Here is a 25,754-nt window from a genome sequence, read left to right as displayed (position 1 = left end):
CGTTGGTTTTAACAACAGTGAGCATCCAGTTTTTCTGCATCGTGGCAGTGCTCTGGCTTTACATGGGGCATTGCCACTGGTTTGCTGAGAGTTAAAAATTGATGTGTGGTGATGGAGGCTTGCACTTCTCAGGAGGTTTTGCTGTGATCTGCAGCGTGGTGGGTGGAAGGAGACAATACTGAGGCTTTGTAGAGGACTTCCAGTTTCGTTACTTATATGACAGAAGGAAGTGAAGTCTTGACCCAGTGTTTGCCCTCTTTGCTCTGTAGGGCTCCAGCAGAGTGCGTGGGGGGAGCCCTTTATGTTAGCATACAGAGGTGGGACACACCAGAGCAACCTTACTCCGGGGCTTAGTTTGGCTGAGTTAAGTATAAATATAGTGGCCCTCCAGGGATTAAATATTTACAGTAAATCTAAAAGAGTAAGAGGGCTGCAGGCAAGAAAGGTGTTAATCTACAGTGGGAGCCAGCAGTGAGATGGCCATGGGGAGGTGGTTCCAGAAGGGCAGTGGGTTGCCTTCACAGGCTTCTCCTGCTGGAAGAAAGCCTGTGTTTATTTTCAAGGAGAGGGAGCCCATTGCAGTAGTGTCCCTGGGAGTCCTGGCTGTCACAATGGCTCAGTTGCCTCGGAAGGGCTGAGGACCCCCAGATACCATCTCAGGAGGGGCTCAGCATCTCCCACAGCCAGGCTTTACAAGTACAGCGGGATGGGAACGCAGCGGTACCCCGTCTGCTGACTCTACCTGACCACCGGAGTCACCACCCACTGTGTCAGTCGGTTGAGGGTTGGGTTGGAGGTGTGGGAAGGTGCAAACACCAGGAGGTGCCTGCAGCTCTCAATGGGTCAGGTTCAGCCCCACAGCAGCACAGTGAAACGCCTCGGGGTCTGGTCCCGTGTGGTGGGGTGAGTGCCTCCTTCCCTGCTCTTCCAGAAGAAGATGGGCTGGTTGGTACGTTGTAGGGTAAGAGTCATTGCTGGAGGAAGATCTCCAGTATTTGAAGAGTGATGGTGTTAAAAGCACTTAGGGCATACTTGGAAGGTTTGCTTCCAGAGAGGTTTGCTTCCAGAGAGGTTTGCTAGTTATTTATTCATTTATTTATATGGGTCAGGAGTTGCATTTGCTACAAACTGAAACATTAGTCCTATCACTACCTCTAGCCTTGGATGTCAGAAGTGCATGGCAGACCACCTTTCCAAGGGAAAGGCCTTGTTTCTTGGCATGCTGCAGGTGGAAATTGCTTTTTTTCCCCATCACCTTCCATGCCAGGATGAGTGTCTCTGCAGACACTGTGCCGCCTTGATGGCAGCAGAGCAGAGAGGCTGTGGGTTTGGTTGGTTGACCTGAGCCTGATTTTCCTTACCAGCTTTATTATCATTTCGGTTCCCCTGTTATTTAGTCATCTATTCCTTACGCAGAGGTTAGGGCACTAGGTGTGACCCATTGGTTGGGAGGCTCATACTAACAGGTCACACAGGATTGGTCCCGGTGAGAAGTGCCCAAAGGAGCTCTCTTGGCAAGCGGCTGGGGAGGACAGTCAGTGAGCTGCGCTTCAGTGCCACCCTTACTCCTCGCCTCTTGAGCTCTTCCCAGTCCATTGCAATGGATTTGGGGGGCTCATCTTGGTGTGGCAGATGGTGACTATTCATGTGCTGTGATATGATGGGGTGGGTTGGTCCCAACTGATTATAACTGGCGTCCTTGTTGGATGCCTGAGCTCTGGGAAGGGGGTGTGTGCGCAGCACCATTTCAAGCTGCTGTGCTAGAAATAGGAAGAAATATTTATTGCTTGCAATAGGCTCAAGGAGATCAAGCTTGTACCATCTGACTTCAGCCCGTAGTTTGTACCAAATCTGTGCCCTGAACCTTTTCTTTTTTTCTGATGCTTTCCTCCACGTTGAGTAATGAATTCTTCACTGTGGTTTCAGAGAAAATGTAACTCCTTGTGACTGCTGTTTCACTCCTGTAGATTATTAATACAATGGAAAGTTAAAGGTCGGGGAGGTTTGATTCATTGTGTTAGCAACAAGGTAGGATTCTTGTGAAACTCAAGTCATCTGCAGAAAGAAAGGCTTTGAGTGCAGCAGAGTCTGATTTATCATTAATATTAGTAGAATATCATGGTAGCTTCTCTTTGCCATGCAGCATTTGGTGAAATGCAGTCCCTGTCTGCCAGTTCCTGGTATCCCCCAGGAAGGAAAGCAGAGGAGCTGCCCTGGGGTCTCAGACTTTTCTGGTCAGTGTTTCTGCACCATAAATATTGCTAACTGCTACTCGCCATTATTGCTCATCAGCTGCTGTGGTAGTGAAGTCCTCATTCAGAGGCTTTTGAGGGCAGCAGGAATGTGCTAAGAGGGGAAAAACAACCCATGTTCAGAACTACTGAAACATGCCATACAGTGTGTTTTGGCTGAATGTATACATCCTTTACATGACTTACAACTGAATGTTGCGCCGTTGCTGCTTTCTGTCACTTCTCTGACTTAACAGACATAGATTCGGGTGTGTTTGCAGAACCAGTCAGCATTTGCACCAGCACTTGGGGAACACCATCCCATACGTTGGGATTATATGCTGTAAAATGCAGTCGGCTACCTGCTGGGGAGACCTATTCCCAGCTCTGCCATCCTTGATGCCTCCACAAGTAATGTAAGCAATGGAGTTCTGTTTTGGGGTGTGTTTTGGTTTGGGTCTTTTTGTCTGTCCTGTTTTAAATACACAAATGTTTTTCGTCCCTCCCTTTTCACTATAGGTAGGTGATCTGGCTGTAAGGTAGGGGAGGCACCTCTCAGCCTTGTTTTAGATTCTGATTTAAAGAGCTTGCATGCATAGATGGGTTATTCTGTCCTAAAACATCATTATACCATACCTTAAGTTTGAACCTACATCTTGGGAGCAATTCATAAAATCCTAGAATGGTTTGGGTTGGAAGGGACCTTAAAGATCATGTAGTTCCGCCCCCCCTGCCATGGGCAGGGACACCTTCCACTAGACCAGGTTGCTCAAAGCCCCATCCAACCTGGCCTTGAACACTTCCAGGGAGGAGGCATCCACAACTTCTCTGGGCAACCTGTGCCAGTGTCTCACCACCCTCCCATTAAATCTACCTGCCTTATATCTAATCTAAATCTACCCTCTTTCAGTTTAAAGCCATTACCCCTTGTCCTATCACTACAGTTCCTGATAAACCGTCCCCCTCCAGCTTTCCTGTAGGCCTCCTTTAGGTACTGGAAGGCTGCTATAAGGTCTCCCCAGAGCCTTCTCTTTTCCAGGCTGAACAACCCCAACTCTCTCAGCCTGTCTTCATAGGAGGGGTGCCCCATCCCTCTGATCATCTTTGTGGCCCTCCTCTGGACTTGCTCCAACAGTTCCATGTTCTTCTTATGTTGGGGGCCCCAGAGCTGAACGCAGTACTCCAGCTGGGGTCTCACGAGAGTAGAGGGGCAGAAACACCTCCCTCAACCTACTGGTCATGCTTCTTATGATGCAGCCCACGATACGGTTGGCTTTCTGGGCTGCAAGCACACATTGCCGGGTCATGGTGAGCTTCTTGTCACCCAACACCCCCAAGTCCTTCTCCGCAGGGCTGCTCTTAATCCAGTCATCACCCAGCCTGTGTTTGTGCTTGGGATTGCCCCGACCCATGTGCAGGACCTTGCACTTGGCCTTGTTGAACTTCATGAGTTTTTGTATGGGCCCACCTCTCAAGCCTGTCAAGGCCACTCTGGATGGCATCCTTTCCCTCCAGTGTGTCGACTGCACCACACAGCTTGGTGTCATCATTCATCTTGCCTACCTTATTCCTGGCTAAAAGTAGTTGTTTGCGCTGAGCTGTGTAGGCTTTTGCTGTGGTCATTTGCAGAAGAGGGGCTGTCCTGGAGGGTGACTCACCTTAAAAGTTGTTGACCTTGGTTAGAGCAGCATAAAACTCCTTGGAAGTCCTTGTAGAGCTCAGAATTGCATTTATTATTTCACCTTAAATAAATGTAACATTAGTTTCTCTTTGCTGTGAAGCATTTGGCGCAATACCTGTGTAGATACAGGCGCTTCTGTTGAACTAAAGGGAGTTTTGGCTAAATTTAGACTGGAGGAGTAATGATGGATGGTGAAAATAAGATGGATTCTATCCGTTTTCCCTGTATGATTTATGGCTAGGCCAACTGCTAGGCTAAAAGGACATCATTTGATGATTATTGCTCAGTGCCTTTTTACAGTAATGCATATGAAGTAAAAGTCATTCAGCAAATAATGCATTCTAAAACATCCAATAATTGTAGATTTTCCATTTTTTTTCAGTATTTGGAAGTGGAAAGTACTGTAATGTAAATTCAGTACCTTTCTGAAAGCAATAAAGCCATATAGTGAAAGATTGATGTAGAAGATGGAGACCGAGCCTTAACAATGTCCTGTGAAGGAGCTGGCTTAAAACACAACAGCAACACATTTAATCTTGTAAACTAATTTAACTAATGGGGGGCTAATTGTCATGTCAGTCTTTTGGAGCAGTTGCTGGGAGGATGCAGGCTAGCAAAGCTGGCTTGATTTCTTTTTTCCTTTAAAATTCTAACTAAAAACCAGTCTAAATCCTAAAGCGTTGGTTTACTTAAGGTCTGACTCTGCAGTTGATAGGCTTAGTGTGGATTTTGGATGCATAGGGAATATCTACTCTGAAAGTATTTTAAATACTTTTTTCTGGTTTTGTCCATTTGTGCAGACCAGTCTGTTCTGCTGAGCCAGCTCCATTGAGCTGGGACTCATCATCCAGTTAGCCCTGAGGACAATGCCAGGCCAAAATCACACATTCTAGTCTTTATCCGCTCCTTTAAGCTATTTAATTCTTTGCTTATCGATAACAATTGCTCACATGCAAAAACCACAGACAATGCCTGGTTTCTCAAACTGTGCTTTCTCTTGATGACCCAGCAGGTAGACCCCAATCACTACATCGGTGGTTTTGTCTCCCCTTTTTCTGTAGCGTGTCCTTCTTTTCAATAGCAGAGAGCAGAGCGATGGACCAGGCTAAATATGCCCTGATAACCAGGGTACTTCTAATCCCCCATAACTGCCTCTGCAGCTTTTTCTTGAACAGTTGTTATACGTTGGCTTTATTACAGTCTTTGCTTTTCAGGTGCATCATGGCCAGCAAAAAGAGCCAGATACAAGATTTTAAAGTCCTGCTGTTGCACTTCTTAATATAGCACCCTCTGAAATGTGCTGGAAGGGCTGTCTTTACCCTGTCTGCAGCACTGCCTGGATTTCTAGCTGTCTCATCAAAAGCCTATTCCTGAGATGTGCCGAGCACTTCCCGGGGCTTTGCTGAGCTCCCCCGGTGCTGTCACACGTGGTGACACTCTGGGCCCCGCAGGACTGAAGCCTGTTTGAAAAAGCAGCCCGTGAAGCACTGACATGGGGTATGGCCACTAACGGCTTGCGTTGATCCAGATGTCCAGGTTGGGTCCTCCTGAAGCTTTAGAGGAGTAAGGTGCATGAGTAGGAGCTGTCATTTAGGTGTTTCAGAGGAACAGGGTGAGGTTTAAAGCAAAGGTTTTAAGAAGATTAGAAATGCCTGCTGGGTTACATCCCCAGCAGTGGCAGCAGGAGATGCTGTTAGGACCAAACCTGGCCACTTTCTGAAGTCCATTTGCTGCAGAATATGTTTTTTTTTTTCTCCAGCCAAAATATTAGAGTGGAAGTAAACTACAGCTAGCTGTCAACATCTTGGGGGTTTTCCAGGGGCTTTGACAGCCCAAAATGGAATACCTATGATAAAGTAGCTGGGTGCTTTTGAGGATGGACCAGCTCCCATCAGGAAGCATGGAGCAGGCATTGATGAAAGGCAGTTCTTGTACTGTTACTCTAAATTGCAACCCCATCACCCTTTCCATCCCCAGGTGAAGGTAAAGCTGGACTGCAGCAAAACCTCCTGGTGGGACCATCACCTGTGCAGCGTGTGCTGCTGCTCCAGGTTTATCAGCAGTGGCACGTTACAGCATATACCAGTCTGAATCCAAATATGCTTTCGGGTTTGCACAGATGTTCAGGCCAGCTGTTGCCTGCAGTCCAAAACCCCATTGCCCCCCATGTTTCATTTTATGCTCTGGCTTATCAGCTGCAGAGGCCGCCTCTGAATTCCTGTCTCCTGGGGCAGTTTGAGACCCATTGCTGTTGTGGGTTGTGATCACGGTGTTTCTGGTAGAGAATGTGTATAGAACTGAGCTGTGGCCATGTTGCAGACTGAATGCTGGATGTCACTGTCATCCCACCGATCCCCTGCTGATTGTGGCTCTGGAGGCTTTGCCTGAGCTTAGAGATGGTTGGAAGTAGCTTCAGCCCTCGGTAACAACAACAAAGGTGAAACGTAGCAAGGGTGGAAAAGAAGGTAGATGGAGAAGTATCATCTGAGCTGTTGTTTGGGACCGAATCATCCACCTCTTTTCATGCCGCGCAGGTGATGTCATTGCCTGCTGCCCAGATGCCCCATGAATCAAGGGGTGTCACCCACCCTCGGCATATAGATGTGCTGCCCTGTGCTCTTCCAGCAGGCAATTATTTATAACGGGGCAATGAATCCTGCGGTGGTAGGTTATGTGGAGTTATTTATGGGAAGGAAGGGGTCCCACAGCATTTCTAATTTCATGCATGAATAATTCTTGTGAGTCCCTGACATTTTTCTGTTCCCTCACGCCTGGGCCTTGTCTGGTGTAGAGGAATGCTCATGGGTGTCAGGAGTGTCAGAGTTGGGGTCTCTCACATCACACCCGGTTTCCGTGGCCATAAACTACTCTGAAATGCCATTATTTTGTAGGAGCCCTCCAGGAATGCCTTTTAACTGAAGTCAAGTGTAGAGTTATTAGCAGAAGTTGTGGGAGCTGTTATGCAGCCCTGCTTGAAGCCAAGGGGAACTAGAAAGGTGGAAGGGAGAGAAACTCAAGACATGGGAAAGACGGAGGTAAGAAGAGATAATAGGATAATAATGTGCCTCATAAACACAGAAATAAATCCCTCTCCATCCTGGCTAGCTGAGCAGTTGCAGTCAGTAGCAGGTACAGCTGTTGCCTGTCCTTGGTTAGTCCCTGTGCCCAAGCCGCCCGTGTCTGTGGCCGGGCGGCAGCCGATGTGTCATGTCTGTGCCCCAAACTCCTCCCGCCAGCAGCATTCACATCACGGCAGCCGCAGTCTCCCCAGAAGAGCGTCGTTTCTCCCTTGACGTTGATGTAACTTGGCTGGTCTGCCCTGCATTTCACCGAGGATGGAGGGGAAGGAGGAGGGAGAGCTGCCTCAAGTGCTGAGCTCCTTTGGTCCCTCTTCAAAACCCAGACAGGGTAAAAGGGCAGGGATTTAAATGGCATCAGCAATACACAGCCATGGCACAGCCAGCTTTGGGCTGGGGACTCTGTCCGCTTGCTGCTGCGCATGGCCTGTCTCGCTTAAAGCGATGTGTATAAATAGTGCTGGCAGGAGGAGAGGCAAGACACTGAACTTTGGGGCTTTTTAACTGGTTATCTGTAAATAAGTAATAACTGCACAGCACTGTGTCCAGTGCAAGACACCCCCTGGTTCCCTCTGTAATGCCTTGCTCGGACCACCCCTGCTTGGCAGAAAGGGCTGCTGCTCTGGCCAAAATCACACCAGAAGATGGCACAGGAGGATGAACAAGTGACTACAAGGGCAAATATTTAAAGCTTCATGATGTAACACTGTGTTGCATTTCCTCTGTCCCGGTATTTCCGTGCATTGGTGTTGCACTGGGCTGTGCCGCAGTACATCAGCAGGGAGGAGTTTGGGGGCATTCGGATCTCTAGGATTAGTAAGCCTGTCACTTTTGGCAAGCTTTTTTGTAGGTATATTAAAGGCAAGGGACACAGGCAGTTGCAAGTCCTGTCCTATGGGAAGCGCAGGGATGATTTTTGGTTTTGGGGGTTTGTTTGTGGTGGTGGCTTTTTTTTCCCCTTTTGCCCCTTTGTAGCAGCCTGGGGGAAAACCTAGGATAGAGAGGGATGTTTGCCCTGTGCAGGATGCTGCTTCTCCCAGCAAAGCCCTGAAGACACGCACCGAGCCTGTGGGCAGCCCCCGTCCCCTTCCAGAGCTCACACCTGCACATCACACCTCTGCCAGGGATGGAGGTTCCTAATTTTTCATTTTGGGCGGTCTGGCCAGAGTTTCTCTTAATTTCAGCTTCCTTTTCTCACTGTGACCAGTCCTCAGATGCTTTCCTGGCTCTGCTGTAAGCACGCAGAGGAGCTGCCGTTCGCCTGGCGGGTTCCCAGCAGTGGTGGTGGTAGCTGCTGAGTGGCTCTGCTGGTCCCCTCATCTGGATGATGCTCTGAGGATGTCACCCAGGACAGCTGTGAGCCGGGAGGAGAATTGCTCACATTTGCATCACTGTGACATGAACTGAAAATCACAGTCTGTGCTTGAAGGGACATTGCCTTGAGAAGTTGCATGTCTGTCTGGAAATTATGTTCCCCGAATAACCCTCAAAGATTTAATAAGAGCTTGGCTACGGGGGATAGCAGTGCCACCCTTGAAGAACGAGGGAAAAGACTGGCCTGCCTCTGGGCAAGGTTTCCATACTTGCCCTGAGCTGACCTTCCAAGGAAAACTCCTTCCTGCAGGTGTGCAACCCCACCGACGCAAAATGAGCACCAGCAGCTGGTGGTGGCCGCAGGACCTGCTCTGTCCTCTCTCCAGCCCTGTGCAAAGCAGGAATAGGTTCTACCTGGCTCGGCCCCTCACCCCTCCGTGCCTGGGTGCTGGCACCGGGGAGGACCCAAGTGTGAGTTCAGGATGTTTTGGGGTGGCAGAGCTTTGCTTGCTCCTGTGGAAATACTAGGATTTACTAGAAAACAATGGATTTTAAAAGTACCTGGCAGACAGAGCTTTGCTTTTTGAGAGCAAGACACTGCTGTTAAATTCTGTTTTTCAGGGTAGCGGTCCTTGAGCGCTGAGGGACTTAGCTGTGGGAACCTGCTATAGTCAATCGCGTAGGACTCATGGTGGTGGGGAAGGCTGATGTCTCATTTTCCCCCTCTCTTCTAGCAGTACTCTCTGCTATTGCTTTTGGCTCCAGTCTTTCCACCCATCCACCCACCGGCCTTTTATTCACCAAAGGGTGTAGAAGAATTTGCGGCAAAAATAAACGAATTTATTTTCACCCACCATCCTTGTTGGCTGTGTGGGGGAGAGCTGTGCAGCTCATGATGGTGGAGGAGAGCGGGGAGGAGGCTTGCAAGCACAGCTGGGGGATCGCAGGGCATGCCCTCCTTGGGCAGGAGAGGAGCTGTGGGTGCTTTAGGTGGAGGATAAGCAGCCAGCGCGGTGCCACCACTCCGGAGAAGTCCTCGGGGCCTGGGGCCGGCAGCAGTACGTGGAGCCTGAGGGCAGCCTGCGCTGCAGGAGAGGGGTGGGCGGATTAGAAGAATGCTCTCTTTTGGTCCTCAATAGCTAGGAATCATCCTTAAATTTAGAACAGAAAGGCACTGCCATCATGTGTGCTTTCAGGCCCTAAGTGCCATCAGCTGAGGAACCACGGCTGACCTTGCTGTGAAGCATGAACAACCCAAAATCATCTTCCTTGTTACGCACATCACAGCCATTTTGTGCCTTTTTCATAGATGCATGCATGCCAAGTTTTGGGTTTGGTTTGTTGTTTTTTTTTTTTTTTTTCATAGAATGGTTTGGGTTGGAAGAGACCTTTAAAGATCATCTAGTTCCAACCCCCCCTGCCATGGGCAGGGACACCTTCCACTAGACCAGGTTGCTCAAAGCCCCATCCAACCTGGCCTTGAAGATGTCCAGGGATGGGGCATCCACAACTTCTTTGGGCAGCCTGTTCCAGTGTCTCACCGCTCTCATCGTAAAAAATTTCTTCCCTTATTACAGCTTTCGCCTGTGAGTTCCTGAAGTGGAGACTCTGCATGGTGAGGCAGCGGGCTGGGGGAGTGGAGAGAGCTAAGCAAGGTGGTGGTGGGCTTTCCATGGCTGCTTCTCCTCACCTTCGCCTGTTGGCAGCCTGGAGGGGCCAGGTGGGATCAGGAGGCAAGGGACAGTCCTGCAGAGAGGCTTGGTGTTTGGCTGGAAACAGCTAATGAATCCAGTAGGTACCTCTAGTACTCCGGAGTGGTGTTCACGGGGCAGCTGTGGTTAAATGCAAGGCATCCAGGAAGAACAGACCTTGGAGTGAGCTGGAAGGGCTCTGGATGACCGTAGTGATGAGTTGACAGTGGGACCCCAGATGATGGAGGCAGATGACAGCAAAGGCAGAGACGCAGATGCTGCCACAAGATGAGTATCTGAAGGGCAGGGAGAGTTGTAGCCATCAGGGTTTGTGTTTATCTTTGCAGCAGTGATTATTTTCAGATAGCTGCGTGAGAGAGTAAAACATTGGCTCCTGCTATTAATAGCACTGCAAACAAGGCTGTTGCTCATTACTGACAGGTGAGATGAAGTTAATTTTATTTCATCCTAGGTATGAAAAAGTGCAAAAACAAGATAGGCTCTGAGTCAATCCCGCCAGTCCAGAAAAGATGGGGAAGAGACCCCCCCAGCGCTGGGGGGTGGCAATGTGGGGTGGTTTTCCCAGGGTGCTTTCACCTTGCTCCAGAGTAAGTGCTGCTGAAAGAGTGGATATGGTGAGGAACTGCAGCTGGGTAGGATTGCTGAAAACATGTTAAGTTTAGGTAAAAAGCAAACTGAAGATCTTCAGGTTTCCTGCTCTGAAAGTGGAGGGCTTGCCCAGAGGAGAGGAGGTCTCAGCCCAAGGTCAGCAGTACATGGTGGGACCCCAAAACAGCTTTTGGTAGCAAATCCCCATCTGAATGGGATGCAGCTCCCTGGAGGAGGGATTTGACAACACCACGGGTGAAAGCTGCTCCTGGGCTTGTAGTCACCTTTGGAAATTTGAGGTGTCTTTAGCAGGCTGAAGGATCTGGCCACTAGCGATCCTCAGAGCAGACGCAAGGTGGGCAGCAGGGTAACAGTCTTGGGGAGTGATGGCACTGGTGTAAACAAGAGCCGAATACAACTTGCATTGTTTGAGCAGATGTGTCCTGTCTGCTGCTAATTATAAGCGTTGCGTGCACAACACACACTGGGAGATGTGCCAGATACTATTTCTTTTCACGTTGAACTCAAAATCATTATAATTAAGCTTTAAAGTTGTAAGTAAAAACTAACAAGGAGTGCAGATTTGCCATCATGCTGCTTGCAACCGTGGCAGTCCCACCGGGATGGATGGGTGTGAGGGTACGGCATCCATTCTGGAGGGCAGTCAGAGGGGGCTGGGGGTGTGAAGGGCCTTGTGGGCTCTGCCGTGGCGGGCAGAGTTGGGTTTTAAATAGGCAGAAGACCCAAAAATACTAGAAACGTGCTGTTTCACAAATGTAGGAAGTGTTGCTGAGTGAGCTTTAGCAGCCTGTTGGGCTTGGTGGGCACAGAGGAGAGGTGCTTGCTGAGAAGGGAAAATCAGGAATAAAAGCGGGAAGCAATCGCATAACCGTGGGCTGAGAGGAGCCTAGGCTGGTATCTCTGGTTTGAGGAAAATGAGACAGACTTGCCGAAGAAGCAGCTCCAGGAGGACTTGCTGCGCATAGGGCTGGATGAGATGCGGTGGCTGTGCCACCGGCTGTGGCTCGGTGGGCACGGGCTGATGGCTGCTTTGTGGCACTTTTTGGGGCTGCCTCAGGACCGGGTGGGTGCTGGGGATGGCACCATGTACCCCCAGGGGAGCTCTGCTCCCCAAACATGGAGGGACTCCTGAACCCCCTTTTTGGACTACACCGCAGGAGCTGAAATTGGTGGCTGTGCGTGTAGGGGTGAGGATCACTGCAGCCCCCGTTTCGTGGTGTGCTTGCCATGTGGCCGCAGGCATGATGGATGGGCTGGGGGGGGTGCGTTGAGCAGAGCCACCATGTGATGAGCGGTTTAAAAACAGCGCTGCGGAGCAGAGAGCAGCCAGCTCTCAGCCCTGCGATTTGTATTCGGAGGGAAGGTGGCTGCTGGGATTCAGTGCTTGTAGGTCTTCGTCTGGGGTCGTGTCTGAATAAATTACGTTTTGAGATCCGGGTGAATGCAGGGGAACGAGCTGCACTGTCAATGCAGCAGCAGAGGAGAGACATCTTAACTGCTCGTGATAAATGGGTCAAGATGGGTCCCGGTGTTTTAAAAATTAGCTGTTGACCTAGATAGCGACAGCGTAATGACTTGCAGTGGGAGCAAAAGTGAGCGTCGCTGGAGCTGCGCATCGCTCTGAAGGTGGGGACGAGCCCGGTGTGCTGGGTTGAACCTGGGCCGGTTCCCTGCCCAGGCCCCCCTGCCCGGCTTTTCCTCAGCAGCTGGGCTGTGCCGCGGGGAAGCACGGAAGACCTCGGCCGTCTTTTTCTGACGGCTTCGCTGAGTCACAAGGTGCATTTGTCTCACAGGCAGCAGCCAGGGATGCACCTCCCGCCGCCCCGTGATTTGCTCTCCTCCGGTAACGAAGGACTCTGAGCTGCCTCTTTCAGTTCCCCCCCAGCCCCCCATTTTGCAGGGGGAGCAGTGCTGTGCACCCCTGAGCACCCACCTGGGCTGTTTAACGCCGGTCCTTACGGAGATGTGCCATGCGTTTGGGTTGGGGCAGTTGGCAGGGTTGATGCTAAAGATGGAGCTGCTGCCCAAGTCGGGTTTTCTCCTGCTTAGCACTGGGGAAGAAGGCCACCGCCTGCGGCAGGTCATAGCGTGTCAGGGGTTTCTCCTGTGATGGAGTCTGCTTCCTCTGGATGAAGCCGTGTTCCTCCTGAGCACTGAAAGTCAGTGCTTTCCTTCTTGGTGAGAGACCTGTCAGTGCCCCTCGTTAGCTGCTGTAATTGAATAGTGGCTGTCTTAGGTGTTAATTAAGCAATATCCAAGATAAGGTCACAGTTGCCCTGTGCTGACAACATGGGTCTTTTCAGTTCAATTGAAGACACTTTTCCTTCACCAGGACTTTCTGTAAAGATCTTTAGTTAAGACCTGAGTAATTAATTACTTGAATTTCATTTGTGGTTGGTATTTTTGTTTGGTTTTTGTTTGGTTTTTTTTTAAAGTCCACTTGCTGGTGGAGCCAAGCGATGCTGTAATGTTCCAGAGTCACAGCAGTTTCTAACTGCATTGGGTTTAATGTTTGTTGCCCAGTACAAGCAGTGGGATGGGATGGGATGGGATGGTATCGGTGCCTCTCTCCAGAGTGGTCCAGTTTTATTTGAGCTTCATAACTGAGGCTGTGGTTGGAGTGCTTGGGACCTTGGGGTACTTGCCCCGAGCCCAGCTGGGTGCCCTTCAGGATGCTGGACTTTAATTAGCATGGTTTTTGCTTTGACCTCTTGAATGCAGCATTTGCCCTACCAAGCCTTCAGCCCCATGGCAGAGCAGCAGTGCTGACCCCCCTGCACCCCCAAAAGCACAGCCTGTTCGTTAAGCCGCATCCTCGTTCCTGGAGCAGTGTGCCTGCTGACCAGTACCAGGGTGCGATTAAGGATGGGCTGGTTTTGCTCACTGAAACTCTACATGGTTTTGGCCTGAGCACCATGTTTCCAGCTTGCGAGACGCTCTTGCCTGGCACACGCCAGCAGAGGAGGAGCAGCAGCTCCAAAGCAAGGGGGACCTGGCCACAAGCACCCCAACCTGCAGGGAAAAAGGGGTGGGTGAGCCCGATCTTGGCTGTGCCTAGGAGATGCTCTTTCTGGGGGGTGTATACGGCATTTTCCCCTGTTGGTGCTCTGCTGGCTTTCATGGTCCCAGTTTCTCACTACCAGCATCTTGCTGCCCAGTTCGGATTTTCTATTTGAAGCTGTCTTAGGCAAGTCCTGCACTGAGCTCCTGAAGTCCGCAAGAGGAGGAGGCACTTACATATCCAGGCGTGCATGGGGAGAGGTCAGAAACAAGCCAGGCAGACACTTATTTAGCCTTTCATATCAGGTCCTCGTGGGTGGAGAAGTGGGTGGCAGGAGGAGCCACTGGGACCCCTGAGCCATCAGGGCTGCTCTTGCATTGCACCTGAAAAGCAACATCCTTACGAGTCCCAAAAAGAGGTTGGGACCATGGCTTGGTGTCTGGCCCACAGCAGGCACAGGTTTCCCAGACCTAGGGAGGCTCCAGCACCTCCCCGTGCCCCAGCATGGGGGCTCCCGTCCTGTTCCGAGCTGGCTCCCTGCCTCATGCCATAGCGCCGGGGAAAGGGGCTCAGCCTTTCCATCCCCTCACTGTCATCTGGGTTGGATCCTGCCCTCTCAAATCGCCGAGGATGCTTTGTGCACCACCCTGTGCTTCTCCCCCGTGGGCTCCCCGCCTGCGGGCAGCTGCCCCTGCTCGCTTTGGAGACTGCAGGTCTGCCCAGAGCACATCGGCAGCTCTCAGGTGATGAGCCCGGTGACGTGCTGCCCGCACCGCCGGCGAGCTGCTCACCTGGAGACGAGAGCCTCCGGAAGGTGTGACTGCCAGTAAAGGAGGAGTTTGGCAGCAAAACGTACAAGGGGCTGCCTGTGCCACCGCCGGGACCTGAGGTGGGATGCAGCAAGCAGCCAAAGATGGGTTGTGCTGTGCTGGGTGGGATCCGGGACTCACTGCAGTGAAGTTACTGGTAGGACAGGAGAGCGTGACTGCATGCGGGTCAGAAGTTACCCATCATGTGCCACCATGAGCTGAAGATTGTTACCCTTCTGTGATGGCAGCCAAATGCACTTCATAACGCTAGGTCCCTAGGAATCTTGTTTTGGTTTGTAGTGACTTTCCTGTGCATTTTCCTTGGGAGAACAACATTCCCTTCACAGTGTCAAGGGAAAAGAAAGTTTGGTCCTTATTTATGGAGGCCGTTAGTCCCCACATGTGACAGAGAGGTGATTTCTGACCCCAAGCCCAGCTCCCATCGGTGTGTTCTGTCAACGGGTGCTTTGCCTGCCTTGCCCATCCGGGGCAGCCAGTGGCTACTTGTGCTCATGTGCTGCTTTATCTCCCGCAGGCTCCTGCTTCTGGGTCGCCGTCCTGGACGGCAACGTGGTGGGAATCGTGGCAGCACGGGGCAACGAGGAAGACAATACGGTGGAGCTGCGCCGCATGTCCGTCGACTCCAACTACCGTGGCAAAGGGATCGCCAAGGCCCTGGGGCGCAAAGTGCTGGAGTTTGCCATGCTCAACAACTACTCCTCCGTCGTGCTGGGAACCACGGCCGTGAAGATGGCAGCCCACAAGCTCTACGAGTCCTTGGGGTTCAAGCACGTGGGTGTCGTCGAACATTACGCCCTGCCGGGGATGACGCGCTCCTTACTGGAGAGAATGTTTTTCCAGCTCCGCTACCACCGCTACCGCCTGCAGCTGCGGGAAGAATAAAAAAACCCAACCAACCAAACGAAAAAAAAAAAAATTATCTTTTTTTCCTCCTCCTCCCCCTTCAAAAATAATAAATTACCCTCCTATTTCTCGTCACTGTTGATTTGCCAATTTTGGGTTGAGTTTTTGTTCCCTCATGTCATCTTTTGGTTTGCTCCGTGCAGCTCGATCGTCCGGCCGAGGAGCGTTCCTTCCTCGCATGCTGTAGGTGGTGGTGCTGGGAGTCCTGCGACCCGGCGGGGCAGAGCGGAGCGGAGCGGCGGCCTCTCCTTCCCAGGTACCTCCGTAAAGCACAGAAACTTAACTGCAAAATAGTACCACTGCTCTGGTGTACATAGTCTTCTCCTTTTCCAAATGTAAGATAACATAGTGATGCATTCATAATAGCGCGGAAATATTACTTGAATGCAGTTTTCAGTATTTCATGCACCAGTAAGTAGAATATGCATTCGTCTTACCGTTATTTACTGGTTAATAGTTTTCAAAGAAAAGGTGGGGGGTAAACCCCCCCCCCACCCCAACCCGCTTGCTACAATGCATGAAGAGGAAAGCGCGTGCACGCACTCAAACACATCGCACTGCCACCACGGCACTGGTGTTGCACTTTTTTTGGATGTGCCTCATTCTGCCAAATGTCTGAGAGACCCTGGGTGCATCCGGTAACCACGACTCCGCTCCATTCCCCCCCTCCTTCCTAAGCCAGCACAGACTCGGACCGGCTGAACTCTGAGCCCCATTGTACCATAGTGTGAAGTTAAGATCAAACCTAAATATCTCCTGCGCTGTTCTGTAGCCATGCGTAACCTGCAGTCCTGGGCCAGACTCCGCATGTGCGTTGGACCTTCTCTTTGCTGCCTTTTGGGGTTCTTCGTTTGTTTGTTTTTATTTTATTTTTAAGGGGTTTTTTTTGTTGTTGTTATTACTTTTAGTTTTGGCTTTTGCTGAATGGTGTCATTGAGGCGTAATGGAGGCTGCAGTTCCTATGGCAACACATTTGCACATTAATGTGCGCACCAAATCTAACCACTTCAGAGAAGCAACGTGTGACAGATAATAGCATTTTGGGGAGCACCGGGGTGGTGGGGGGGGGAGCGTACTTATTATCTTATCCAGCTGCTTGTTTGATAAATGTAGATGGCCTCACTGCAGCCTTCCATCAAAGGTAATTAACTGCTTTAATGATGTCAGATTTGTGAATTGTACAATGCAAAAAGCAATGCAAAGCAGATTCGGCATGTGTCTGTACCCGGTATGTATGTACAGTGCCTGCCAACTAAAGAATAACCGAGACTACAGCTTCTTCTAGCCTGAGATATCAACTTTTATAACTTATTTAAACAAATAGCAACTTTGCATGAATTACGTCTTGGGGGAAAAAGAAGAGCGGTAGGTTTTAATTTTTAAAACGTGATATCAGAAGTATACAGAAAACCATTTCTGGCTGCACTTAATTTGGGGTGGGTGGAGGGGTTCAGCTCTGTTAATACATTTAAAGGGAAAACCCCTTTAATTTAGTTCCTGGGCGACAAAAAAGTTACTATTTTATGAAGTATTATGCGTGTGGGGGGAGGGGGGGGGGGAACCACCACCTATCATGAAGAACCCGATGAAAGGGTAGAGCATGCGTTAACCACGCTTGTGCTTGCAAACACAATGGAAGCATCAGCGGGAGAGCCCCAGAAGGGAGCCCGCGTGGGGCGTGCAGAGAGGAGAGGAGCCGTGGGGCGGGCGGGGAGGGGGGCAGCAGCACGGACCCACGCCTGCTGGATGCTGCCCGGGTGTCACTCGTACCGAGCAGTCCCCTTTCCTCTCCAGCCGAAAGCTTTCCCGGCACTGAGACGTGCCCGGCGATGCTGAAGGAGAGCAGCAGGGAGGGGGCTCGCCCCATCCCCGCTGGGGCCGTGGACTGGGCACCAGTGCCGGGGATGGAGGGGCCGTTTGGCACAACCCCGGCAGCGCGCTCGGTGCTGGGCTCGGGCTCAGTCCAGCCTGTAAGGAGCCGGAGGGGCAGGGTCCCGGTGTGTGTCCCAGCAATAAGGGGGGAAATGAGGACGGTGAAGGGCACTGTAGCAAGAGACCGTGAGTTTAATTAACAAAATTTCTGTATGGGGCACTATATTTTTAAAAGTCTTTCTATGCTGTACATTTCTCCTGAAGCTGAAATAATGTACTGTTGGTAGGGGTTTTTGTATAGTGTACAGAAATTGGCAGAATATTTTCTTGCTGCATTCAGTGATTTATTAACCGAAGTAAAATAGACAAATATAAAGTGTTAGCAAAAGTTGAACGAAAAAAAAAAACAAACCACAAAACAGTTTGTGCCTTTTTTAGTTTATTTTTCTGTTGCTATATAATCACTGCACTAAAACCTTTCCAGAGGGGAAAAAAACAAAACCTAGTCTCTTAATAAGGGAGGAATATGTAAAGCCTAAATTGAGCGTTAATTTTTTTATTGGGATATTTAATTAAAAGAATGTTGCTGGTTTTATTTGATACCTGTGCCTTTGTAATAAAACTCCACATCCTGTCAGAAAAGCCAAACCTGGAATAAATCCCACCAGATCCCACAGACGCAGAAGTACCATCAGGTTACCAGTATTTTCTTTTAAAACGTGTAAACCTTAACTGATGATATTACAGTATCTGATCGTAATACCTGTTGAGTTGCTTGGGAAAGAGGTGCTTTGGAAAGGTGCAGCTTTCAGGGTGCTGTCTGCATTCCTCCCCGGGCACGCCGGATGCCGGAGATGCACCGATAAGGGTTGAGTCATTGCCACTTGGTCGGTAGCTGCTGAGAAAATTTCTTCCCTTAACGCTCCTGCCAGTTGCTTTGTGACAGGGCACTTTGGAAAAAATCCAGCTGGTTGCTCCCAGCTCTCCAGCCGGGACAGCTCGTTTCCGAAGAAAAGGGCTGGCTGCCAAGTAGGCTGGGTTTTGCTTTCCTTGGAAGATGGAGAGGGCTGGTGGGTGAAACAGCACTGATCCCAGCCCTGGTTTTAATTGGAAAGCCCACGTGGCTGCCAGAGCCGCATCCCTGGTAGCAGCAGTGGGACAGGGGTACGGGACCTCCGGCGTTGTTGCTGCTTTCCCACCCAGAGCGGCTCTGAATAGGATTAGACAAGGTTGGGCTTAAAAGAATCGAGCGATACTGTCGTTTCATCTGCATTCATGGGAAGTTTCCCTAAATGTGATAGCTCAGGCTCAGCTCTGGAGCCAGAAAGTCGCTGCTCTGCATGGCCCCTGGGCTCTGGACCATGCCAGGCTCACCCGCTGCCCTCCCCAGGGTCCGGCCCGCCTTGCCCCCGCTGCCTGGGCCAGCGTGCCGGTAGACCATGGTGCAGCTCACGGGGTGACGTGTTGAGGGTGAACCGCCTTTAGCGGATCCATTCGTCTGCTCTGCCTCTTTCAGGGTGCACTGATTTAAACAACACTGCATGGAAAAGACCCCACAGCTCATCGCTTGTGCCCCCCAGTACTGGCTTTGCAGCCCCCCTTGGGGACCTTCTTGCTTCTCTGGCACCAGATAGCCGTGATCGGCACAGCCCTGCATCGGGACCTTCCCCATCCCCCTTTCTCCGGGCTTGACCCTCACCTCCTGACCCTCCCCATCCCAGTTCAGCGGCTGGGTGGGTGCAGAGCAGCACGAGATGGTTGTGGGTTTGGTCCTGAGCGAAAGAGCTTGTGATCTGGACCTACTGCCAGAAACTCCTTGAGATCCTATTGCCAGTTGTCGAGTCTTAATTCCAACAGAGACTCACATCAGTGCGAGTTGGGAGGTGGTTTTTTCCTTCCAAGGGCACGTCTAGCTGGAGTGTGGGGAAGAGTGGAGCATCTCTTGTGTTTTACCCTTAGCTGGTAAATGTCATGGCTAGTAAGACCACTTCAGATTTGGGTGGAGGATGTGTTGGAGATGCGAAGGAACTTCCCCCAGCTGTGCCAGGTGCCTGCTTTTACTTTGCTGTGCACGTGGGTTGTCACAGCCCGCTGGCCTTGCACTGCGTGCCGTGCAGTGGCACTGAGGATGCAGTTTCCTTGCCTGGCAGCTTTCTCCTTAGCGTTGTGGCTTTTTCTGCTAATCCCTGTGCAGTAGTGGGCACTGCTCGAGTGGCCTCTGCTCAGAGGGGACTGGGGCAGAGCCCTTGCTCACTGGGGAAGGCACCAGGTGTGATGTCCAAAAATCTAAAAAAAAAAAAAAAAAATGGGGGGCGGGGGGGACTTTGCATTGCCGTGGCTGAGGTCCACAGCCTGGGGGCTTCCCCAGCCCTCCGGCACAGCCTGGGCCATTCCCTCTGGAGTGAGTGGGAATGCCCTGCACACCCTGAGCAAACTGGCATCTCAAGCACATGCAATATTTGGCAATAAGCTCTGTAGGAAGCTTGGCCCCGAATGGATCCAGGCCAATAATGCTGAGCAATCCAACAAACAAAGAAAGTGGTTTCTAATCTTACTTGAAACCCTTGAACTGGTATTTGTCGTAAATCCATGCTGTATTTTCCCTCTGTGAAGCAGGCAGCACCTGCAAGATGCTTAGAAATGGCAGCTGTAATTCATTTCTGCTGGGAGAAGCAGAAAAGTTTGGGGCACTGCCATCAGCCGAAAGCTGTTCTCTTCCCTTACCTCGCTGTTACTGTGCAGTATGTGGGACGGTATTTCTGAGCAAGCCTTTACCTCTCCCCAAGCATGCTGCATGCAGGCTGTACCCACGCACAGGACTGAGCATCAGGAGCTGGGCTCTCACCTGCACGGTTCATCCGCTCCCGTCTCTGTAGCACGTATGGCTCAGGGAGCAGCTGGGGAATTCGGGGCTGCTGCGGGGCACTCCCCGCTCGGGGAGGAGAGATGCACGACCACGGGGTACCTTGGCTGTGGGGCTTTTCAGGCTGGCCACCATGGAAGGAGGTAGCTGGTGGTGTAGTCAACCCCGTCAGGGAGAAGCAGGCTTGTTTTAAAAGATGTTTGTTGGAAGCAAGATGAATTTAACAGTGTTATTTGGAAACTGTAAGGCTGCTCGTAGCACTGCAGGGTTGAGCTGGTTGGCAGCGTGCAATGGGGGTGGCATGGGGCGCAGAAGCAGGACCAGCGTTTGCGATGCTGCAGAGGCAGTTGCACCCCCAAAGCCAGCGGCACAGCTCACAGGGCACAAGCCGTTTTTCTTTTGCTATATGCAGGATGGATGCACCCGAATTCTTAAAATCCCAAGGGCCAGCTCTGCATCTTGACTCATTTCAGCATCGCCCTTCAGCGAATGCAGGGGGTAAATGACCGTAGGGACGTCTGTCCTGAGGGCTGGGACCTGGACAGTCATTTCCCCCCTGTGTTCGTCCCCATGGGAAATGAGGATGATACTTTAGGTCATGACGTCTGAATTTAATAGTCCCTGTGCAGGAGAAGCAGGACTAAGGGTCGGCAGGTGGCTGTTGGGGTTCAGATGTGCCGGCTGGGTGCTGCACGCCTGCCGCGGGAGCAGAAAGTGCTCGGTGCCTGGGGGGGGATCAGGCCCCTTTCTTGCTGTAGCCAACTGTGAGAACAGAAAGTCCTGTGGTCAGAATTCCCAAGGGAACTGTGGTTTTACAAAACCTTGTCGCAATTCTTGCTGCTGCTCGTTGCTCACTGAACCATATCCATCCGTGATGCAGGTCTGCTGCCTTTTAATTTGCCAGATTTTCTGGCTGAGGTGCAAATGGATAGAGACTGACTGCAGGGATTTCCGAATTGCCAAACACACAAAGGCAGGAACCAGCTTCGGTTACCTCTGAATTAACAATCTCATTTTCAGTGTGCTGGGAGCCTGTGTTTCATTAGCGCTAGTGTGATGCTGTTGGTATGCACTCTATTTAAAGCTTAATAAAGGCATTTTAATTCCACACTAACTGGAGTCTTGCAGTGGAATATACTGTACCGCATAAAGAAAACGAAGGGATGCAAACTGTTAAATAAGCTTTAAAATGCAAAAGGATAATTTTCTCTTTTTTTTTCTCCCTCAAAATAGATCCACACAGAATCTTGAGCAAAAAAATGGTGTGCTCTTGCATGCCTCAGTAATAGAGACTATGCACAGAGATTATGCTTAACTTCCACCAAAACTGCTACCTGAATGGCCATTTGGAGTACCTTTCATTGAAAATAAAATAAGAGAATAGTTTGAATAACAGAGTTTAGTTAAAACACAGCATCATTTAAAACAACAAACTCTAAGTCAGCATTTGGAGTTTAATGACTGTTCAAAATTGCTGTTCAGTGCTGTCTTTGTATTACATGATGGTCAGCTGCGGGAGAGAATATGTTTTTAACATCTAAATAGTAGAAGATGGACTTATTAAGACCAAGAGCATAACAAATACGTAATGCAACTGTAAATTTATTTACAAGTAACACGTTTGAATGCAGAAGCAGCTACTGCTGTGTAAGCGTAATAAACATATAGCTAACGTTGTTTTCAGTTTCTTTTCCTCCAAAGCTTAGTCCTTTTGACTTGTAGTATGTATATTTGCTTTTTTAAAAATATAATTAGGTTTAACAAAGCATCTGTTGCTTTGTGAGTTGTACTTATGATTGTGCTGGGCCGTTAGCTTTAAGCAGTTTGTGTGCTTGTGTTATTTTATTAAAGAAAAAGTCTTCTTGAGACAAATGCGGTAAAGGTAAAGGAAAAAAAAATATTTTTTTGGTAGTGTTAAGCACATGTGTGGTATGCATTTGGAAAATGTCCAATGTCGGTTGAAAAAAAAAAAACTGGAGCTAAATTGCTTACCAGAACTGCTCGTGTTTAAGGCAGTGGCTTTTTAGTTCATGGCTTACAGGCTAAACTCATGCCTAAATAGAAACTCGGATTCCCCCGAACAGCCTCTTACTCTGCATCTCTTCACCGTTGTACAAGACCAATGTGAAATTAGTCTTGTGTTTTCTATGTTCAGCATAGTATGTACTGTACTTTGTAACGGGAAGTGGCTACAAGTCCTCAAAGAAAAACGAACATATTTTAAAACAGCAATAATTACCACTGTAAAGCAAATGAGCACGTGGGGGAGAGCACAGGGAGATAGTTAATGAAGATGATACCGTTAGGAACACACTGGCGTCAGTGCTGCTATTGCACCTGGGGAGCAGGATTAAGTACTAGGAAAGGCCATCGGTCTCTGGGACTGGACTTCACCTTGGCAGAGAATTTGCCCATGTGGGATCCCTCCGCCTGAATCGTTCTTTGGCTTTGTAAGTCCTTACGCAGCGCAGGTTTTTCACCGTAGTTTTAAGGGTGAATTATTGCAAATACCGTTCCTGGTGGGAGAGACAGCCATGAGGAAGAGCTGTCAGAGTCACACAGAGGAAGGCAAATGCTCATTGCCGCAGTCTCGTACCCCAGTGTACTCTGCTACTGCACTACTGGGGCTCAACAACAGCAGAAAATAGAATGAATGAATATAATTTTCTTATGGAGGGAAGCAGGAGTCAGCTCTGTTGGAAAGCTCTCCGCATACCGTCAAGGCATATCGATACAAACCAGTTCCTCTAGCGTGACAGGACATGTTAACGTGTGTGCGAGTTAGCCCTTGGTGTGCTTTAGGCATTTGAGCTCCAGCCTACAAAGCGTTATCCCGATGCGGCGTGGTCTCTCCATCTTCCGTCGGCAGAGCCCCGGGAGCCGGCCAGCTCTCGAGGGACAGCAGGGTGTCCTCGGACAGGGGCAGGCGAGGTGCTCTGGACGAATGACTTGTAGGTACTTAAGTTCTGTTCCTGATGGCCGCTGTAACTGTGAAAATTAACCAGACCTGCTGTGATAAATTTGGTTATATAAGGTTTATTTGGTTAATTTTTTATAAGTGAAAACTGAAAAGATGAAAGAGAATTGTAATATGAAAGCAACTGCTGTAAATAATGTACGAATGAATAAAATCTAAAACTTATGTCAGTTTTTTCCTAAACTGTATTGCTGTCGAGTTACTGACACCGCAGTGCAGACGGTGACTGCATCTTTTCCAGCTCCTGCTCCAGCATGGGCAAACACCACTCGTTCCTGTTTTCATTGATAAATAGGGATATCTTTATGTGTCATGCATGTCCTTGGCTTATATTTCCACGCTGTTCCAGCTCACTGGCTAATGCTAACACATTCAGAAGTGTAAATGTTCTCGGAGCTGCATATAGTATATGTGGAGCCACCCCTGGGCATTGCATTGCTGGCGCTGCCCTGCGATGGGACCCTGGCCACCAGCCACGGGTCTGCCTGATGCCCCGTGCCTCCATTTGCCAGTTGAGCACTCGCACCCAAAAGCCCACCTGAGAAATGTCCCATTGGAGCAGAGGACAAAACAAAACCGTACAGTGTCTTTTTTTCTGCCACTGAGGACATGAAGCCATAGAGTGAACATTATTGGTGAGGATGCTTTTGTGGTGGAGATGCATCCGTGGGTGTCCCCCAAGCCACACAAGCCCCTTTCTCTTCCCTATGCCTGTGCATTTCCTTAAGTAAAAACCAGCACAAATGGGCTGTTCCCCACTGTTTGTGTGTCGGACCTCCATGAGGCTATTTCTGACCAACTCTTGAGCATCTCTGTGAGGCAGGGAAGCGCTGGCCTCCGATTTGGGGAGGGGAAACGGGGGCTCCAGCATTCGGTCCCATTAGATACGGTTGGAACAAGCTGATTGCTGCTGAAATGGCCTCTAGGGATGTTTACTCCTGAAAAGCAGGTTTTGGTGGCGGTTATAAATGCTGCCGGGAGAGCCCTGCCAGCCAACGGCAAGACCCCCCGGCAAAGCGGCTCTGGAGATCACCCAGGCAGCACCCCCAGCAAGGGCACTGGGTGCTATATCACCTTCCCAGCGGTGCAGGTTGAGGCTTTGGGACGTGCAGGGTTATCTGGCTGAGCAGTCAGGCAGCAACGTGGAGCATAAGGTTAATGCCTTTGCCGTATGGATCCAGCCCCTATTGCTTGTCTGCTTTATCCAGATGTGCAGACACCCGATGATAGCAGTATCTCACTCAGAGGAGGGGTATATAATACACCTCTGGGACTGACAGTGATACGTGGTGGGATTTGGGGGGGTTCTGGGGGTGAAACAGCTGCAAGTTCATGCATGTGCACAAGCTTTATTTTATACCAAAGCTACAACCCCCCCCCACTAAAACTGCCTTAGCGAAATAAAAGGAAGGTGGCAACAAAAGCTGTGTTAGTTTTAGAAGCTGTATTACGAGTGTGCTGTGTGCCTTAAAACACCGCAGTTAACCACTATTTGGGCTCTAACTCTCCACTAACAGGCCACACATCCCTGCCCTGGTCTCCTTTTCTTCCCCTTCACAGTGGCTCGCTTCAGATAAAAAAATTAAAATTCGTGGGGACAAGGACTTTGCCCCCATGCCCTGTGTTCCCAGGTATGTGCCTCATGCGCTAGAAGAGACCAGACCTCATGATCCCTTTCCCTGTTGCAGGCTCCCCAGCACACCCAACACCTATATACACCTCAATGCCTCCTAAAAAGCCAAAGCAAACCAGCAACACAACTTTCCTCCAGTCTTCTCTGTGTCCCCACAGCCACAGGGCTTGGGGTCATTTCATATCTAGGTTTCACCAGAAGTCATAAACTGAACCTCCTTATGGTTATCTCAGCAGCAAGGGCTGATCAGCAGGAAGGAAGATTACATGACCCTATGCCTTATGGTTGTGTTTCTTTTAGTACAGGCTTAGGTGTATTCTGAGTACGTCAGGTAGGGTATATTTGGGATGCGACACACTTGTGGCAGTGAACGTGGTGAGTGTGCCCACCACGGTGGGACGCGTGGTCTGGTCACGTAGCAGGACATCGAGCCTCGCTGCTCCAGGCTGCATTTCTACTCCATCAGCAGCTCCCCTTTACAAGCCATCCCACCACCACCCGCCAATCCCACAGAAAGCTCTCACATGTCTACTTGGCTTCAGCCAAAGGAACCGCTGCTAAATCTAGCAACAGCCTGAGTCTGCTTGGAGTGCTCCTGAGGGCGTGCAGGAGTCAACCTGAAGTTTCCATCACTTGTTTGGAGCCTTTCACCGAGCTCGCTGTTACATTTCTATCTCTACTCCCTTAAGCATTTCCCTGGTTCACACACCCACCCCCTCTGTTACACAAATGTAAGCACCACAATTACCAGCTCTTCCATTTTAATAAATAGGAAAACCTCATTATTCCTGTGAGGGTGAAGGTGTCCCATCCCCAAGATTATTTTTTATTGCAGTTATTTACAACACTACTGGCCAAAGAAGCAAAGCAAACCAGCTTCTTTTTACTGCCCCATGATCTTAAGGTATGGCCACACTCCTCTGGGAAGCAAAGACCTTGGAGAAAGCTTCCTTCTGAAGTGGACTCCTCATCAAGCAGGCTAAGGCACCGCAGGATGTTTGCTTGGCTCCCTGAAGTCCTCACAGCCCACGGTTTGGCGTAGCGCTTATGT

The 25,754-nt window shown here is 50.1% G+C and overlaps 1 protein-coding gene across 1 annotated transcript in view; it reads left to right on the top strand.

Moving 5' to 3' along the window:
• NAT8L (N-acetyltransferase 8 like) overlaps positions 1-23,253 on the top strand; it is a 37,862-nt gene extending 14,609 nt beyond the window's left edge. Inside the window, 1 exon segment of the mRNA XM_052780674.1 lies at positions 14,970-23,253. Coding sequence (XP_052636634.1) covers positions 14,970-15,337 — 368 coding nt within the window. The 3' untranslated portion in view covers positions 15,338-23,253.
• The last annotated feature ends 2,501 nt before the right edge of the window (positions 23,254-25,754 follow it).

This window comes from Harpia harpyja, chromosome 2, assembly GCF_026419915.1.
Source record: "Harpia harpyja isolate bHarHar1 chromosome 2, bHarHar1 primary haplotype, whole genome shotgun sequence".
NCBI classification, from domain to species: Eukaryota; Metazoa; Chordata; class Aves; order Accipitriformes; family Accipitridae; genus Harpia; species Harpia harpyja.
This window is presented reverse-complemented; position numbering and strand designations above follow the sequence as displayed.